The 18,052-nt window shown below is 68.5% G+C and overlaps 2 protein-coding genes across 3 annotated transcripts; both read left to right on the forward strand.

The window, feature by feature from the left end:
- Positions 1 to 204: 204 nt before the first annotated feature.
- On the forward strand, positions 205 to 8,252 carry MRGPRE (MAS related GPR family member E). Of its 2 annotated transcripts, none has more exons than XM_070057262.2 (3): positions 205 to 526; positions 1,960 to 2,038; positions 2,519 to 3,553. In XM_070057262.2, exon 3 carries the CDS (start codon positions 2,589 to 2,591, stop codon positions 3,525 to 3,527), a length of 939 nt encoding a protein of 312 aa, XP_069913363.2. In that variant the 5' UTR covers positions 205 to 526; positions 1,960 to 2,038; positions 2,519 to 2,588; the 3' UTR covers positions 3,528 to 3,553. The 2 variants fall into 2 exon arrangements, 1 of the variants encoding a protein (XP_069913363.2); XR_016215655.1 differs by lacking the exon at positions 2,519 to 3,553 and adding an exon at positions 8,034 to 8,252 and having other exon boundaries at positions 267 to 526.
- A 780-nt stretch (positions 8,253 to 9,032) lies between these two features.
- On the forward strand, positions 9,033 to 12,920 carry MRGPRG (MAS related GPR family member G). Its single transcript, XM_070063504.2, has 2 exons — positions 9,033 to 9,146; positions 10,120 to 12,920. The coding sequence occupies exon 2, from the start codon at positions 10,132 to 10,134 to the stop codon at positions 11,002 to 11,004; it is 873 nt and encodes a 290-aa protein (XP_069919605.2). The 5' UTR covers positions 9,033 to 9,146; positions 10,120 to 10,131; the 3' UTR covers positions 11,005 to 12,920.
- Positions 12,921 to 18,052: the final 5,132 nt, after the last annotated feature.

Here is an 18,052-nt window from a genome sequence, read left to right on the forward strand (position 1 = left end):
CCTCCCAAATAAATAAATAAAATCTTTTTAAAATTTCATAAAGAAAATAAATGAAACAGGCAGGTGTCGCCGGCCTGAGGCTGCTGTACCCGGGAAGCGGGTGGGTGGGGCGCCGCGTCCCCCTCCCCGCGGGCGGCTCAGCCCCTGTGGGAGTGGACGCGTCTTCTCTGCAAGCCCCAGGGGGCCGGCCACTGAGAGAAGCAGCGGCTGAGGGTCCCCTGGGGGCTTGGCGGCTCGGCGGGCGCCGGCACTGCCGGTGAGCTCACAGCTTGGCCGGGCTCCACGCAGCCATCGCGCCCGCCTGCCCGGAAGGCCGCTGGGAGGGTCCATGCGCTCTTCCTGCCCACACCTGGGCGGGAGCCGAGCGGGCGAGCCAGCGTCCCCCGAGAGCTCCTTCCCAGACGGGCACCACGTGACCCTGGGCCGCCCACTCGGAGCAGGAGCTGCCCACCGGCTGTGGGGGCCGGAGCCCTCGGCCGCCGCCAGGACAGTGCCGGGGCCCGGCTGAGCAGGGAGGAGCGCCACGGTGAGCAGCGCCGGCTGGTGGGGGGCCGGGCCATGATGGGGGAGGGCCGTGTCCTGGGCTCCGCTGCCGGCTGGCGGGGCATGGGGTGGGGGCAGGCGGGGTCTGATGCTGTCGGCCCGGTGGCCGTGGGGCTCTCAGCCTCCGCCCTCAGACTGGGGCTGGGCCTCCAGCCGGCCTCCTCCCTCTGACTGGGGCCAGTTCTGGAGGATGGCACAGCTGAGCGGTGGTCTCTGCCCTGGGCCGGCCACCCCTCCTGGCCACGCCCAGCTGCTGACCCTGGATGGTCCGTGGCCCCTCAGTCCTCCCTGACCACGCAGGCAGAGCCACCATGGCCTATACCCTGCCCTTGACCTCCTGGGTTTCCTCCCAGCCCCCTCCTGCCCCCCCCCGCCCCTTTCTTCCTCCCCCTTCCGCCTCTTCCTCTTCTTGACAGAGCTGCCCTACGCCCGCTGGGACCCTGTGAGACGCGGCAGCAGCTGAGCCTGGGTGGGCCGGGCCCTCCCGCCCTGGTCCTGAGCCCCGGGGTCATTACCGCTCCTGCCTGACAGCTGCCCCTCCCCCGGCCCCCCTCTCCCTGCTCTCCCCCCCACCACGGTTGCCTACATCCCAAGCCCTCCCCAGGGCTCTGACTCTATCCCAGGCTGGGGGGTGGGGAGACCCTCGCAGTGCGGGCTCCTTGGGGGCAGGGGGTGAGTGAAGAAGCTGCCCCCACAGTGCAGGGGCCAGGGTCGGAGCCCTAAGGAGGCCTGGGCTGGGGACGCCCCACCCACTGGTTTGGGGCCTGGGGCAGGTGGGGGTGCGGGGGCTGGGCCGGGTCTGGCCTCGGTGGACTTCAGGCCTCCCCAGCCTGGGACCCCGCATCCTGCCCTGCCCATGCCGCACTGCCCTCCAGGGGCTCAGGCCCTGGGCCACGCGCAGAGACAGGAGGAGCCCCTGGTCCCCCGCTGGCCCGTGACCTCACCCTTGGGGACCCCACGGAAGGGCGGGTCCACACTGGACAGGGCGGGGCTTGGCTCTGCAGCGGCCACCTTGGGGGCTTCCCCTTGCTCAGCTGCTTGCCCCCAGCACCCACCGGGCCCGTCACCGCCCCCTCAGCCAAGCACTGGGATACTGGGGTGGAGCCAGGGCGGTGTCTGCTCTGCCCCCCTCCTCCCAGCCCCTCTCTGGAGACCAGAGGACCCCCCCCCCACTGGGCGAGGTGAGGGCCCTGGGCCTCGGCCCCTGGGCCTCGGCCCCTGGCACAGCCCCAGAGGGAGGAGCTCTGTGCTCAGGGGCACAAGGCGGGGCCAGCCGAGCACAGGTGGTAGGAGGGGCAGGTGGGGGAGCGGCCGCATTCAGCTGCTTCCCTGGCGAGGCTGCCGCAGGGGGCCGGCTCCAGCCGGGGCCCCCGTGGACACCTGGGGCCTCCTTTGCCAGCCTCTGTCCCCTCACAGGTCCTGCCCCCGAGAGCTGACCACCTGGAGGCCTGGGGCAGCGGCCTCTCCACACCTAACGTTGGAGTGACGGTGGCAGGTGAGACAGGCGGAGCCCCCAAGGCCTGGAGAGGGTTGGAGTGAGCCTGGGACAGCAGGGGGATGGGGAGGCCCACACCGCGCAGCCAAGAGGGAGGGTTCGGGAGCGGAGCCCCTGCACTGACCCTCACGTCGGGGTGGGCCTGGAGGAGCTCAGCGTGTCTCAGCGGGCAGCACGGCCTGCCTGGCCCACGTGCCGGCCCTCGTGGCCACTCCGCCCCCTGGACGCGGGTGGGCATCCCACATGAGGTCCCAGTCCCCTGCCCACACCTCCTGGCACCCTCTGCCTGCCCCTGCCTGCAGGGCCCCACCCCACTGACCGCCTGGGGCCGCAGGTCTTGGGTGGGAGGGAGGCTCAGGTCGGGCTCCGCAGGGACTCTGGCCGGTCCCCGGTCACCCGCCCTGTCCCCTCCGATGAGAGCCCAGCGTCCCTGTGCCCGCAGGGCTGCCGGGAGAGAGCTGAGCGTCCCTGTGCCCGCAGGGCTGCCGGGAGAGAGCCGAGCGGGCACCCTCAGCCTGCCAGGGCCTGCCCCCGCATCGCTGCGCCGGCCATGGAGCCGCGGGAAGCGGCAGGGCAGGGGGCGCCCGGCCGTGCCCAGGAGGACGTGCCCTTCAACCTGGCCATCCTGTCGCTCACTGAGCTCCTGAGCCTGGGCGGGCTACTGGGCAACGGGCTGGTGCTCTGGCTACTGAGCTGCAACGTCTACCGCAACCCCCTGGCCATCTACCTGCTGGACGTGGCCTGCGCCGACCTCATCTTCCTCGCCTGCCACATGGCGGCCGTCGTCCCCGACCTGCTCCGTGGCCAGCTGGACGTCCCGGACTTCGTCCAGACCAGCCTGGCCACCCTCAGGTTCTTCTGCTACATCGTGGGGCTCGGCCTCCTGGCGGCCGTGTGCACCGAGCAGTGCCTGGCCGCCCTCTGCCCGGCCTGGTACCCGTGCCGCCGCCCGCGCCACCTGACCACCTGCGTGTGCGCGCTCACCTGGGCGCTCTGCCTGCTGCTGCACCTGCTGCTCAGCGGCGCCTGCACCCAGTTCTTTGGGGAGCCCAGCCGCCAGCTGTGCCGGACACTGTGGCTGGTGGCGGCCGCCCTGCTGGCCGCGCTGTGCTGCGCCGTGGGCCTGGCCAGCCTGCTGCTGCTGCTGCGGCTGGAGCGGGGCCCGCCGCGGCCCCAGCCCTGGGGCTTCCCGGCCCTCGTACTCCTCGTCGCCCTCCTCTTCCTCTTCTGTGGCCTGCCCTTCGGTGTCTACTGGCTGTGCCGGAACCTGCACTGGCACATCCCCCACTACTTCTACCACTTCAGCTTCCTCACGGCCAGCGTGCACAGCGCGGCCAAACCCGCCGTCTACTTCTGCCTGGGCAGTGCCCGCGGCCGCAGGCTGCGCGAGCCCCTCCGGCTGGTGCTCCAGCGGGCGCTGGGCGACGAGGCCGAGCTGGGAGCCATGAGGGAGACCTCCCGGGGGGGCCTGGTGGAGGCCGCGGCCTGACCGCGGCCTGGGCAACGCGGGAGCAGCTGCCCGCTCGGGGGTGGGGGTGGGGGCGGGGCTGGGGTCAGCGGCACCTCGGGACAGGGCCTTTGCTGGTGACCCGGCCACGTGGCCAGCGGGGTGCCGTCCTCACACCCTGTGGGCAGGTTCCTGGGGCTCCTGGACGGGAGGCCAGGGGGAGGGGCAGGCAGGGCCAGGACCTGGGGCCTCTCCCCAAGGCGCCCCCTCACTCAGCCGCCTCAGGACTGCAGGCACCTCCCCCCCAGACCCATGGCCCTCCATGGAGGCTGGCTTAGGCGTGGGATGATGGGGTGTTTGGAGCCCTCAGTGGCTGCGAGCAGGGACCTGGCTCCTGAGGGGGCCGGGAGCAGGGCCGGACCTGGTGTGGGGTGGGCCCCAGGCTCATCACTGCAGGAGGGGGGGCCCCTGTGCCTTGAGAAGCAACCAGAACCCCCAGAGCAGCCCCTGGCGGTTTCAAAGCCGAGAGGCAGACATGGAGCGCCCCCTGCTGGCTCACGCCCCAAACGCCAGTAGCAGCCAGGGCTGGGCCAGGCTGAAACCAGGAGCCAGGAACCCAGTCCAGGTCTCCCATGTGGGCGGTTAGGCCATCCTAACCGCTGTGCCCGATGCCTGCCCCCACATCAGCCTCCCCACTGGGCCAGGCGCAGCTCCCCCGGGCACGGCCTCCCCGGAGTCGTCTGGTCCACGGCCACCTGGGGCTTCATTCCCCCCGACACCAGGGGGCAGCCTCCTGGTCACCCGTGGGACGGTGTGGCCACCAAGCCACGTGTCGCGTCTCAGAGCTCGGCTGTGCGTGTGGGGACAGCAGCGCCTCCCCCCACCGAGGAGCAGCACCCCCCTTCAGTGGTGGCTCAGAGATGGACTTCTGTGTCCAGGCAGCGCCTTGCCCAGCCTTGGCATCCCAGAGGCTGGGGGGAAGGACTCTTGGGGGACAGAGAGGCCGCGTACAAAGTCCTGCCCACACCCAGTCAGGACGGAGCCCCGACCTTCAGCACCTGGACAGCTCCCCCAGCGTCCTGGGAGCAGGCGGGGGGTGCAGAGCTGCTGAGCGCCACCCCCCCAGCACCTGCTCACACAGGCAGGTGTTCTGAGCTGGTGCCTTGAGCCAGGCAGGCAGCCTACGGGGAGCCCAGCCGGCCGCGGTCACTGTGACACCGTGGATGAGCATCACCACTTGGCCCTGCCTGTGCCGCCTCACCAGTAAACAGGGAGCAGGGCGGAACCCCGGGAGGCACACCCAGCCTCCGGTCAGCCCGCGGTCACCGGCCAAGGCCATGGCCAAGGGCACGGGAGGCCTGCACCCGCGGGCGAGAGGTCCGAGCTTCGATCCCTCAGTGTCCCCAGGGGCAGCTGCCTCGGTCTCCACGCCTGCAGGTGGAGAAGGCTCAGCCCAGCCGCCACAGCCTGTCCCTCTGAGGCTGACCAGCGCCCTCGACACCCGTGCCCCCTCCCCGGGCTCCCTGCGTCCCTCTCAGGTCTGGGTCCTGGGGGCGCCTCCCAGCCCCACGCAGCTGGGCTTCCCTCCTCCTGGCACTGCCCGGGGCCTGCCGGGCCCTTCCTCTCCACCTCCAACCTCCACCTGGGGAAGCGAGATGAGGGGAGGCGGCCCGACCACGCAGTCTAGTTTCCGCCGCTGGACGTAACGTCCCAGAGAGCAGAACCGGGAGCTCCGCGCTGACTCAGTGCCGATGGCCTTTCAGTCGCTCGGCAGGGGGTCCCATTTCACAGATGGGAACACGGAGGCTCGCAGGGGCTCAGAAATCGCTCGAGACCACCCCCCTCAGTCTACCCAGACCTCCATGCCAGGAACAACCGGGGTCAGCTGAGCTCCAGGCCCTGGCCTGGCTTGGATGGCCCTGGCTTGTCCCTTGCCTGTGCCTCCTCTGCACATGGCCCGGCTGCCCCTCCTCTCCCGCCCCAGACCCGGAAGGGCCCCACCCCTGGACCCTCAGCCAGCCTCAGCCCCTGACCTCACCAGGCCGCACCCAAGGTCAGACTGCATGAAGGCTGCCCCTCCCCAGGTCCTCGGGCAAAGCCCCAGGGGCCGAGGGTCAGGACGAGGAGTGCCCACTCTAGGAAGCCCGCTGCCCCGGGGCTGCTCCGGCCCGGACAGTTCCTGGAGACCAGAGCCACCGATCATCCCAGGCCCCGCAAGGAGCGAGGCTGCCCACAGCTGGACCTGCAGGGACGGCGGCCTGCGGCCAGGAAGGCCCCCACACCCCACCCCGCTCCCAGTGTGCTGGGGTCAAGCCCGCGAGCCCCTCCCCCAGGTCCTGACCTCACCGTGGGCCGCCCTCCGTCCTGACCTCACGTGGGCCGCCCTCCGTCCTCGGCTGTTGTCAGAGTCTGGAAGACACCACAGCTAGAGCGTGCGAGTCCCGTGTTGGCTGTTCCCGTAGAGTTGTGAAATCCCCCGGCTTCCAGACCTGCCCACCTCGGGACAGAAAGCTTCGCTCCTGGGCGCGGGGGTCCCCTGCGGCCCCCCGCTCCTCCAACCCCCATGACAGCACAAGGGCGTTTTTCTCCAGACTACCGGATGCCACTAGCAGCACGCTGTGTGTGGGGCCGCGGGCACACGTGTGACACGCGTGACGTCACGTCACACGAGCCACTGGTGGGAAGCAGCCCAGCAGAAGCCTTGGCCTGCCGGGGGTGTCAGGACGAAGCAGGCAGCCCGGGGAGCCCCTCAGCCCCTGCCGGCGAGACCCCAACCTCAGAAGGGGGCGGCGGCCTCTCCGGGGACTGGCCGTGCCTTCTGGCTTCTGTATCTGCAGGTTGAGGTCTGGGTCTCCCAGGGTGTACACAGCTCATCGGTGAGCCCCCTCCCCACACCTGGAGGCCCTGCACAGCCCATACCCCCCTCCCCCACGGGACTCGCACTCAGGGCCACCGTCCCCTGCCCACTTTACCCTGGGCGGGACCCACACGGGCTCCAGGGCCCAGTGGAGCTTTAGGAGCCGACCAGCCCCGAGCCCACTGACCCTGCCCCGCCCACGGCTTCCCCTGCACACTGCCCACACCGGCCCGGCTTCCTCGGCCTCCTGACCTGTGAGGCCCTGCACGCCGTGGCCGGCCTCTGGCCGTGGAAGCCATGAGTAGAACGAGCGGCCGTCTAAGTCTTTCTACGCCTTCTCGGGGAGGAGACAGCTCCTGGGCGCTGGCTCCCTCCCTGCAGGCTTGCGATAGCAGGGCCGGGCCTGGCTGCAGCGGGGAGCAGGCGCTGCTGGCCGCGGGACCGGGGCACCCGAGCCTGCAGGAGACCCATGTCTCAGTGGCCGCTCAGGGCTGGGGGTTCAACCAGGACGCCTGAAGGCACTCAGACCCCCGCGTCTGCTCAGGCTGCATGCGCGGGCTTGGCCCAGCTGCTTCCGTTTCATGTGCCTTCGTCTCCCGCTCTGCACCTGCTGCCGACAGACCACCCGGGCCGAGCGTCCCCCACGGTCCTGGGGCCGGCATTCCCCCGTGTTGGTCAGCAGGGCTGTGCTCGCCCCAGAGCCTCCTGGGGCACCTTGCCGCCCCTCTCAGCTACGCCTGCGTCACCCAGACTTGAGTACACAAAACCCATCCCAGGAAGGGCACAGTCACCGCTCCAGACACTGGGCGTGGCCGTGGGGGCCACCATGATGCCCCCCGACTGGCACCACAGCCATCGGCCGCAGTCATCGTCACCCCCGGGCAGCCGCCTCTCAACACGGTGTCCCCTGCTCACCAGGCAGAAGGGAGAGCCCTGCGGGAGGAGCCGAGCCCAGCCTCCCGGGGAAGCCACGGTGGGCGGGCGCTGGGCGTGGGGCAGACCCCAGCCCTGAGCCCAAGGCCCTGCACACAGCGGCAGCGCCCAGCCTCCCGTCCTCTCCCTCAGCCCCGCGTCCCTGCCTGACGTGGGCGAGCGCCACAGCGGGCTGACAGGTGCCAGCCACCGACTCGCTTGCTTCCCCGTGATGGCTGCTGCTGTCCTGGGCTGGTTTCTGTGGGGACTCCCAGGTCCTGGCAGGCCGTGACCTCCCCCGCACCAGACCACTGCATCCCCTACCCCCGGACTCCCGAGAGAGCATGGCGTCACCAGCCAACCAAAGGCAGGTCGTGGGGCCGCGCTGTGGCACAGCAGGCAAAGCCGCCGCCTGCAGGGTCAGCATCCCACGTGGGCGCGGGTTCAAGTCCCGGCTGCTCCACTTCCCATGGAGCTTGTGCAGTGGCCTGGGAAAGCAGTGGAGGACGGCCCAGGTGCTTGGGCCCCTGCACCCACGTGGGAGACCCAGAAGAAGCTCCCGGCTCCTGGCCTCAGCCTGGCCCATTGTGGCCAATTGGGGAGTGAAGCAGCGGATGGAAGACCCCCCCATCACTCTGCCTTTCAAATAAATAAATAAATAATTCTAAAAGGTGGGGTGGGGGCGGCGCTGTGGTGCAGTGGGTTGAAGCCCTGGCCTGGGGCTCCGGCCTCCCATGTGGGCGCAGGTTCAAGTCCCGGCTGCTCCTCTTCCCATCCAGCTCTGCTGTGGCCTGGGAAAGCAGTAGAGATGGCCCAGGTCCTTGGGCCCCTGCACCTGTGTGGGAGACCCGGAAGAAGCTCCTGGCTCCTGGCTTCGGATGGGTGCAGCTCGGCCATTGCGGCCATCTGGGGAATGAACCAGCGGATGGAAGACCTCTCTCTCTGTCTCTACCTCTCTCTGTAACTCTTTCAAATAAATAAAATAAAATAAAATAAAAGGCGGGTGGTGAGCACCACTGACCAGCCAGGAGCTGGACACCAGCTGGCCTTCCCGCAGGCCCCCTCTCCAGTCTAGGAGAACCTTCACCCCCACCCTGCGGGGCACCGGCTCCCTGCTCTGGCCCACTCCCTCCCTCCCCCACCCCGATGTCGGTGGGTGGGCCCTGTGCGGGGGTCCAGCAGCAGCTGGGAGGGTGGCGCGGAGGAGGCCATGGAGTCTCAGGGGCAAAGGCCAGGCACATGAGGCTGGAGCTGGGCAGCGCCTCCGCCAGCCAGCTGGGGACTGCCGGGGGCGCGGCCACTGCTGCAGCGCCTGGCAGTGACCACGGGAGCCAGGGCCAAGAGCACCTGCTATGCCCAGCACTGGCTGTCCCTGGTGGTCAGTCCAGCAAGAGGGGAAACTGAGGCAGGAAGCTGTGTTCATTCTCTCAAGGCCACACGACCCCAAGCTCTGGGGTCACGCATGTTCCGGGGTCACACGTGTGTGCCCTGGCTGGGAGGTATGGTCCAGCCCTGGCTGGTCCCACGCACCGGGCACAGGTGGGCACCGGCCACCGCGTGCCGCCGGCAGCTTCCCCTGACTGCTGGCCAGGCAGGGAGGAAGGGGTGGCCCACGCTGGCAGCTGTCTGCCTGAGCTCATGCCTCAGTTCCTGCGAACAGGGCCCCACGCCCTCCCACTTCTTGGGAACTGGCCGGGAGCCCTGTGTCCAGCCCGCTGGGCCCCAGAGGACATGAGGGGATTTAGGGCCAGGGAGGAGCCCGAGCTCTGCTCTCTGCAGCCCCCGGCACGCAGCGAGAGTCCAGCGGCTCTGCTCAGAGGCCGGCAGAGCCTGGGCGATCCGCGGGCAGCCACGGGCAGCACTGCCCCCACGCGCTCCCACCTGCTCCCCAGGTAAGGGACCGGCACCACCCGGCTCCCTCTCAGATCTCCTGCAGGGCGGGGGCTGGGCAGGAGTGCACGGCAGGTGCCCTCCCACAAGGCCCCCCGCCGTAGGGTCCCCAGCGCTGGCCTCTGAGGATGGCAGGGAGTCTGGGCGTCTCCGTCTGTGGACCCCGGGAAACCAAGGCCCAGGGAGGGGAGGTCCCGGCTCCCAGGTGCCCAGGGTCTCACCCGGACAGCGCCCGCGGCGTCACCACACCCCCAGCCCACGCCCGGGAGACAGCACAGTCCAGGGGCTGGGGGGCTGGGAAGGGAGGGGGTGCAGCTGCCGGGAGGTGGGGCGGGGGCCAGCCCAGGCACAGGTGGGCCTCAGCTGCACCCCGGGCACCCTCTGGCCGTTCTCTGCCGTTCTCGTCCCTCTGCAAGCTTCTCCAGCCCCCTGGCCTCTCTGACTCCCCCTACCCTGCTCTCATCTGCTCCTCTCTCTCCCCCCACTCTCATCCTGTCTGCCTCTCTCTCTCTCTCTCTGCCTCTCCTGTTGCTTTCCTGCTTTATACCCCTGCCCAGGGCCTGGGTCCTGATGCCCCCTAGGCCAGTGGGGTCCGGTTGGAGGTGGCAGAGGGGGAGGGGCTGCCCTGAAGCCTCAGCCATGACACCATCCGGCTCCATGACTCCTGCACTCTGAGGGCCCCGGGAGGCACGGGCTGACCCAGGCAGGTGCGTCCCCGGGGGTCCCGCGGCGTCCGGCCAGAAGCAGACGCGTGTGTCCACGTCTCCCAGGGCCCCGCCCCCACCTCCACGTCCTCCCTCCCTCCCTCCTCCTCCTGAGGCCCCCGGCCCCCGCCCAGCACAGGACGGAGGGCTCTGGGGGCCATCCCTGCGGTGGGGGCCTCAGTGGAGTGTGGCCCAGAGGAAAGAGGGCCCGCAGGGCTGGGAGGGGTCCCGGGGCCGCACCCCCTGAGCCACGGCGTCCGCCTCTGTCCAGGGTCCCGCCAGGATGCTCGGGCTGCTCGGCATCTGGAGGACTGTGCACGCTGTGCTCTTCTACCTGACGCTGGCCGTCGGCCTGGGCGGGCTGCTGGGCCACGCGCCGGTGCTCTGGCACCTCGGCTGCCGCGCCCGGAAGGGCCCCTTCAACCTGTACCTGCTGCACCTGGCCGCCGCCGACGCCCTCTTCCTGGCCTGCCAGGTGGGCTTCTCCGTGGCCCAGGCCGCGCTGGGCTCCGCCCAGGACCCGCTCCACTTTGCGGTCACCTTCCTGTGGTTCGCGGCCGGGCTCTGGCTGCTGGCCACCTTCGCCGCCGAGCGCTGTCTCTCCGACATCTTCCCCGGCTGCTACGCGCGCTGCCGCCCCCGGCACACCACGGCCGTGCTCTGCGCCCTGGTCTGGGCCCTGACCCTGCCGGCCGTGCTGCTGCCTGCCGAAGCCTGTGGCCTGCTGGGCCGCCGGCCGCGCCCCCTGGCCTGCCTGCGCCTCCACGCAGCCAGCATCGCCTGGCTGGTGGCGCTGGCCGGCGTGGCCTGCGGGGCGGGCCTCGCCCTCTTCCTCTGGGTGGCCTGCTGCTCCCGGCGCCCGCGGCCCCGGTTCTACGGCGTCCTGCTGGCCTCCGTGCTGCCGCTGCCCTTCTGCGGCCTGCCCTTCGTCCTGTACTGGAGCCTGCGGCCGCTCCTGGACTTCCTGCTGCCCGTGTTCCCGCCACTGGCCGCGCTCCTGGCCTGCATCAGCAGCAGCTCCCGGCCGCTGGTGTACTTCGTGGTGGGCCGGCAGCCCGGGAAGCGGGAGCCGCTGCAGGCGGTTCTGCAGAGGGCCCTGGAGGAGGCAGCCACACTGGACGTCGGGGGGCTGTCCCTACCCATGGGCCGGGTGTAGAGGGCACCGGGCATCCTCCTCCCCCCACCCCACTCCCAGAGGCCCACAGGAGGCAGCTGCCCCCGCCCACCCTGGCCCGGGCACTTCCTGGGCTGTGAGGGACCCTGCCCACTGCCTAGCTCTCACCCTGGACCCAGGCAGGGCTGTGTCCAGGCCCAGATCTGGCCGGGCCTCCCCCTGCCCCCACTCTGAGCCCAGAGAGGTGGAGCAGGTGCCAGGCAGAAGCTGGGGCGTCTGGGGGAGGGCAGGGGTATGGGCCCCGTGGCGGGCACAGCCCCCTCCCCATCTGCCTCTCTGTCTCCCACCCAGGGTCCCTGATGGGGCCTGAACACACTGGAGCCCAGCTGGGGGTCCCTGGCGGGGCGCTCAGACCCCACACCCCGAATCTTCCCCAGAAGAGTCCTGGTTGAGCTGTTTGTCTCTCACTCACCCACACGTCCCCCAAAACCTCAGCGGTCAGGATGACCCCCCACCTCCCCCTCCTGCTTCCCATGGTGACCGCACCTGACCCTACCTGACCCAGGGCCACCTTCCCCACCTGCAAGCATCGAGGCTGCGGCTTGTGCCACCAGGAGAGGCCACCAGATGGCGCCACTCTGCCACAAAACAGCCTGGCTAATCAGCACCTGTCCGGCCTCACCTGGGGCGGCCCCGCCCGGCCCGGCCCAGCCAGCTTTGGAAGGGGGCGGGGGACAGAGTAAGGGAGGGACACGGAAGCCAAGCCTTGCGGCTTCCCAAGCACCAATCACTGTGCATTCTCTGACGATTCTGTAAAAATACTTCCCAATCATTAAAACTTCAAGCCCTGCAGAAAATATGGAAACGAGAAATCCCTGGAGTTTCTCCCACTCAGAGGGAGTCGTTTGGACACAGAGGGATGCAGGACCCCACCCCCCAAATGCAGCCGCTCTAGGAGCTGGGGAACCCGTGGCACTGGCCTCTGACACCTGCCCACGGCCTGCTGAACAAGGCCGTGCTGGGTCCCTGAGAACGGCCGCGTGCCGCTCAGTGTGACAGCTCACAGGTGGGAGACACAGGCCACACCTCCCTCTGCCCCTCTCCTCCCTAGGCTGTGCCCTAGCACCTGGGGCACCCAGCAGGGAGGTCGGCGCCGGGAGGCTGGGCTCTGGGGGCTGGGCGGGGCAGGAGTCGTCCATCCCACAAGGGGCTGCATAGGTGAGACAGCGTCTGTCTGAGCCAGCAAGGACCGGGATCTGGGGCTCATGATAAACAGCCCAGTTCAGACAGAAGGGAGCGCAGGGCCTCTGCCCGTGAACCCCTGCTGTGCTGTGAGGGCAGCGGCCTGAGCTGAGACGGGGCTGGCCTGTGTCCAGGCAGACAGGGGAGGGACCTGGCTGCAGCCCGGCGGGGCTGAGTGCCCTCTGGGATGTCCCTTACCTGCCCAGAGCCCAGTTCTGAGAGAGGAGGCAGGGAAGGTCTCCTTGCCAGGGGCCAGGGAGCCAGGCCGCAGCTCAGGGCTGCCCGCGCTAGCCAAGGCCGACACGCCGCCCGCCTGGCCTTGGCAGCCCCTCCGCACTGCCTGCTGGCGACTGTCCTCGGCACCATCTGCCCAGACGCTGAGGGGCGTCCCTGCGGCCGTCTCTGCTGCCTGGGAGCCCAGACGCCTCCTGCCAGCGGCTCAGCGCTCTCAGTGCCCCATGGCGCACCTGCCCCGCCCAGTACTCACGCTGACCCCTGGGCCTGGAGCAGCTGCCCTCGCCCCGCGGCCCAGGCTCAGGCTTCACCCGCTCGCTCCCGGCTCAGCGCGCTTGTCGCTCGTGGACAGGCTGAGCTGCGTAAGGGCCGGGAGCTCGGCCTGGCCACTGCCGTCTCCCAGGACTGGCCAGGAGAGGCTTGGCACGTGCTTGTCAAACGGATGGGCGGGGCACGGGGGGTGGACGGGCGGACGGACGGGTGGGTGGTTGATTGAATAAAGCAAGTGACAAACGACTAAATGTTAAACCGACAACGTGGCACAGCAGGATGGAATCAGACCAGCCGGGTCTCGGGTTCTAGAAACTTCCCAGCAGCCCACGTCCTGACCGCCGATGTCAGATGAGCTCGCAGTGGAGTTCAGCCACCTCAGGCCCCGCCCCTGCCTTGGCTGCACCCCCCCACCCCCACCCCCCGGTCAGCAAACACCATTGAGCCAATTCCATGCCGTGCCCAGGCTTGGTGTTCCACACACGGCCCTGCCACAGCCTGGTCCCGACCCCCAGGGCCCTGCATCAGTGGCGTCTGTGGAAGGACAGACGGGTGAGCCCAGGCCACAGGAGGAAAGCACACAGGGGCGGGAAGGGGGGTGCAGGGCTCTGCCGCTGGCCCCACGGGTCCTGGACGATGCTGCTGCCGCCCTGACCCCAGCGGTGCCCCCTTCCTAGCACCAAGGGTCCCAGCACCTGGGACAGCCCAGCCAGGGCCTTGCGCCCCCACTTCCTGGAGGAGGCGGTGGGGCCGAGAGGGCAGGAGCCGCCTCCAGCAGGTGAGGTGGGTGTGAGGGTGGCCTGGAGGGAGAAGGGAAGGGTGAGGGAGACAGGCGGGGCGGGGGGAACCAGGAAGTGTTGATGGCTGGGGGGGGGGGCTCCTGAGGAGCACGGGGCTGGGGTCAGACCCAGCACAGGCACCGCTGGGCTGGCCGAGCCGAGCCGAGAGCGGGCAGCAGCGCCCATAGCAAGGGTGCTGTGGGAAGGTCGCGGGGGTCGGGGGAGCTGAGGGGGTCTCGGTGCGGAGCCAGGGTTTGTGGTGGAGCAGGGTCAGCTAGGAAAGGAGGGGCCGGGGCGGGGCTCCTGCTGAGAGCGCAAGGTGGGGGGAGGGGCCCCAGGAGGTCGCCCCGGGCTGGGGGCCCAAGGACAAACCCCAGCAGGGCTCTGGGCACACTCCCTGCAGAGTCCCCTCTCCCGGCACGCGCCGCGGCTGCCGCCTCCGCCCTGGTCCCCTGCGTCCCACACTCTTCTGCTTCTTCCTCCCTGGTCCACTCTGCAGCCTGCTGGGCCTCCCCACAGGTCCACGCCACCCCGCGATCACCCCAGACGCCCTGCCTGCCGGCGCTTCCGCCTCCTGCCTCACCTGCACCTGCCCTGTCCTCCCGCCCGCCTGGCCCCTCTCCCTGGAGGCCCCGGGCACTGCTGTGAGTCACAGGCAGGTGTCGGTCTAGTGGGTCAGCCACCTGATGTCACTCCTGGTGTCAGCTTCCGCCCCGCTCCCCACCCCGGCGCGGTCATCGTGCGCTATCCTACCGGACATTCTCCAGTCGAGCTGCACCTGTGTGCTGAGAGGCCTGGGTGCGTCCTGGTCGGGTGTGGCCCCCGAGGTGCTGCCTCCTGCTCTGTCCCTGGAGGTCTGCGGACACCTGTCACCGCGCCCCCGGGCCGGCCGGCTGGGTCTCGAGCAAACACAAGGTCTGCAGCTTCGCACGCAGGGGCCACACAGATTCTGCTCAGGCCTGCGTCGGCTCCAGCAAGTCCTGTTGCCCAGGGAGGCCTCCACCCGTCCAGGTTCGAATCCGCCCCCATGAAGACAGCACAGGACCTGCCCCCCCATGAAGACAGCACAGGACCTGCCGTCTGTGTGCGTCTCTAGTCCAGGGAACGCGCTTGCTCTCCCTCACTCTCTATCAGCTTTTATCATCTTTCCAGAGAACCAACTTTTTATTTTGCTGGTGTTTCTGGTGTGCCTCAGTTCCATTTCTGTTTACTATCTTTTTTTATTTTTTTAAAGATTTATTTGCTTATTTGAAAGACAGAGTTAGAGAGAGAGAGAGAGAGAGAGAGAGAGGTCTTCCATTTGCTGGTTCACTCCCCAGATGACTAGAACGGCAGGAGCTGCGCTGATCCAAAGCCAGGAGCTTCTCCCGGGTCCCCCACGCGGTGCAGGGGCCCAAGGACTTGGGCGTCCTCCACTGCTTTCCCAGGCCACAGCAGCAAGCTGGATCGGAAGTGGAGCAGCCAGGACTCGAACCAGCACCCTGACCAGGACTAGAACACGGGGTGCCGGCGCCGCAAGGCAGAGGATTAGCCTAGTCAGCCGCGGCGCCGGCCAGATAGGAGTTTTTCTATTTACACCCAAGAAGTCCCCTTTGTTCCAAGAGGAGCAGAGGTGTGAAGACAAAGACCCATCTCCTTAAAACCCCCAGCCGCAACCGGACTGCGCGTGCAGCCCTCTGCCTCTGCTGAGCCGCCCGCCTGGCCTGCCGAGGTGTGTTCTCTCCACTCAACCGTGTAACCTCGCTCTCCCCATTTGAGCGATTGGGCGCTCTCTCTCAGGTTCTGTCTGGAGAAGTGCCCATCCATCCTTACGGATGTCCCTTCTCTAATAAACCTTGCTATTTTACCTCCCACTACTCTCTGTCTCACGCCTGAATTCTTTCTTGTGTGAAGACAAGAACCCTGCCATATACTGGTAACAGAATGAGAAAGAGAGAGACAGAGAGACAGAGAGGGAGAGAAAGGGAGGGAGAGAGAGAGAGAGAGAGGGAGAGAGAGAGAGGGAGGGAGAGAGAGGGAGGGAGAGAGAGACAGAAAGGGAGGGAGAGAGAGAGGGAGAGAGAGAGAGAGGGAGAGAGAGAGGGAGGGGGGAGAGAGAGAGGGAGAGAGAGAGGGAGAGAGAGAGGGAGAGAGAGAGAGGGAGAGGGAGAGAGGGAGAGGGAGAGAGAGAGAGGGTCCTGGGACCCCGCAGACGTGGGCGACGGGAGGGACGTGCCCTAGTGAGCTGACACCCCAGGCCCACCCAGCCGATCACGCACGCGGGGGTGATCTGGTGACGGGGGGTTGCCGGTGTCCCCTCCGAGGATGACCCCGTGGCATCTGCGAGGTCCTGTGAGTCTCAGGGGTCCCCGCAGGGAGTGGGTGGGAAGAGGCAGGGCCAGCTGGCTGGCGTGGGGGGCGGCGGAGGAAGCGGCCGGGGCCTGGGAGTCCATCCGCGGGTGCCGGACTTCTGTGGCCCCGCCCTCCGCCGCCCTCCCAGAGCTCAGGTGAGTCTGGCGTGGCCACTTCTCGTTGGTCGTGGGACTGTGCGGCCGAAGCACTGACCGAGGGCTGGTGGGGCGGGGAGGGTCCCGTGCACCCGGCCCCTGAGTTGGGAAAAGCAAGTCCAGCAGTGCTGGGGAAAGCAGGGGAGGTGGGCTCCCCTGTGGGTGAGACCACGGCCCTGTCTGCCCCGGCGCAGCCCCAGCCCGACGGACCGGGTCAGGACCCCTGCAGGCGGACCCGCACCTGGGCCAATGCTCAGAGCCCGGCAGCATCGAGGGAGGTGCCCCCCCACAAGTGGAGAGCTTGGAGCCCCCCCCCCACCCCAGGCCAAGGGCCCTGGCCCAGACACACTCGCGGGCCCTGCGGCTGGGCAGCAGGTGGCTGCCTAATGGCCTGGAAGAGGCCCCCGCAGGACGAGGGGAGGCGGCTGCCCAGACACCAGGCCCCGTCTGCCACAGACGCCAGGGAGCCGGGCACACAGATGGCGCTGGCAGCTCCTCTCATTAGCGCCTCGTTAGGAGGCTGCGGCTCAGCACAGGGGGTGGAACCTGGCCGGGGCCTCTCACACCAGCAACACCACCGTGCCGCCCCAGCTCCGACCAGCCCCGGGGAGGGGGCAGCTGGGGGCAGCTGAGCTGCTGGCAGGAGAGTGAGCTGTGGCCGGGGCGGGGGGCTGGGCAGAGACCTGGAGCGGGAAGGGAGGCTTCCAAGGTTAAAGTCCCCCTGCTGTGGGGCTGAGGGAGGGGACCACTTAGGGCTCCAGGAGCCCAGGGGGCCACTTCTGTTGTGAGAGTGTGCTCACCACCATGTCACCACGGTCACCACGGTCACCACGGTCACACCCACTTCTGTTGTGAGTGTGTGCTCACCATCACCATGTCACCACGGTCACCACGGTCACACCCACTTCTGTTGTGAGAGTGTGTGCTCACCACCATGTCACCACGGTCACCACAGTCACACCCACTTCTGTTGTGAGAGTGTGTGCTCACCACCATGTCACCACGGTCACCACGGTCACACCCACTTCTGTTGTGAGAGTGTGCTCACCACCATGTCACCACGGTCACCACGGTCAGCTGTGAGAGTGTGTGCTCACCGCCACTGTCACCACGGTCACCATGGTCACCACAGTCACACCCACTTCTGTTGTGAGAGTGTGTGATCACCACCACCATGTCACCACGGTCACCACGGTCACACCCACTTCTGTTGTGAGAGCGTGTGCTCACCGCCACTGTCACCACGGTCACCACGGTCAGCATTGTCATCACTACCACCCCACACTCATCACCGTCACCACCGTCACCATCTTCATCCTCACCCTCATCACCATCATTGTCCTCCTCACCGTCACTGTCACCACCACCATCACCATCACCATCACCATCACTCCTCCTCCAGGAATCCCCACCTCCCTGCAAAGGACGAAGGGAGAAAGGAGGAAGAGCCCCCTCCCCCTTCCTCCCTCCTCCCCTTTTCTCCCCCCACCCCGTTCTCCGCCTGTCCCCGCCCACCTGCAAGAACTCCAGCCCTCCCTGGCCCCAGTCTCCAGGCCCCACCAGGACCCAGCCTCCTGGGCAGGTGTGCCCACCTGTCTCCAACCTCAGGGGAGCAGGGGTCAGCGGCCATGTTTCCAACCCGGAGCTCCCGGCACTGGACACACCTGCCAGGTGGGCCGTCGTGGCAGGGGGGCGTCAAACTCCTGGGAAGCTGGAGCCTGCCGTGGCCTCCTAAGCCTGGCACCTGTCCTTCCTGTGGGCCAGACCGGCAGGTTTCCCTGCTCCTCGAGAAGTACGGGCATCCTCGGCGCCCACCACAGCCCTGAGAGGACTGCGTGGGACCAGCTCCCCACGTAGCGGGAGGGGCAGCCAGGTGGTCCCTGTGAGCTGGGAAGACCCCGTGTGCTCTCGTCCAGGGGGCAGGGGTCCGAGCCCCCTGCCCTCAGACCTGCCTGGACCTCTCGGGCCTCTCCGGCCTTCTCATTTCCATATCTGAGAGTGGACCCCGGTCCACTTTGGGGCCCCCTCTGGCAAACGCTGGTAGCCCCAGCAGAATGTTCTAGAATGCCAAGCCCCTGG

Source organism: Oryctolagus cuniculus, chromosome 1 (genome assembly GCF_051225735.1).
Source record: "Oryctolagus cuniculus isolate XC-2025 breed Fujian yellow rabbit chromosome 1, ASM5122573v1, whole genome shotgun sequence".
NCBI lineage: Eukaryota > Metazoa > Chordata > Mammalia > Lagomorpha > Leporidae > Oryctolagus > Oryctolagus cuniculus.

Coding starts and splice junctions, on each gene's coding strand:
- MRGPRE (XM_070057262.2), top strand. CDS start 2,589: ATGGAGCCGCGGGAAGCGGCAGGGCAGGGGGCGCCCGGCCGTGCCCAG.
- MRGPRG (XM_070063504.2), top strand. CDS start 10,132: ATGCTCGGGCTGCTCGGCATCTGGAGGACTGTGCACGCTGTGCTCTTC.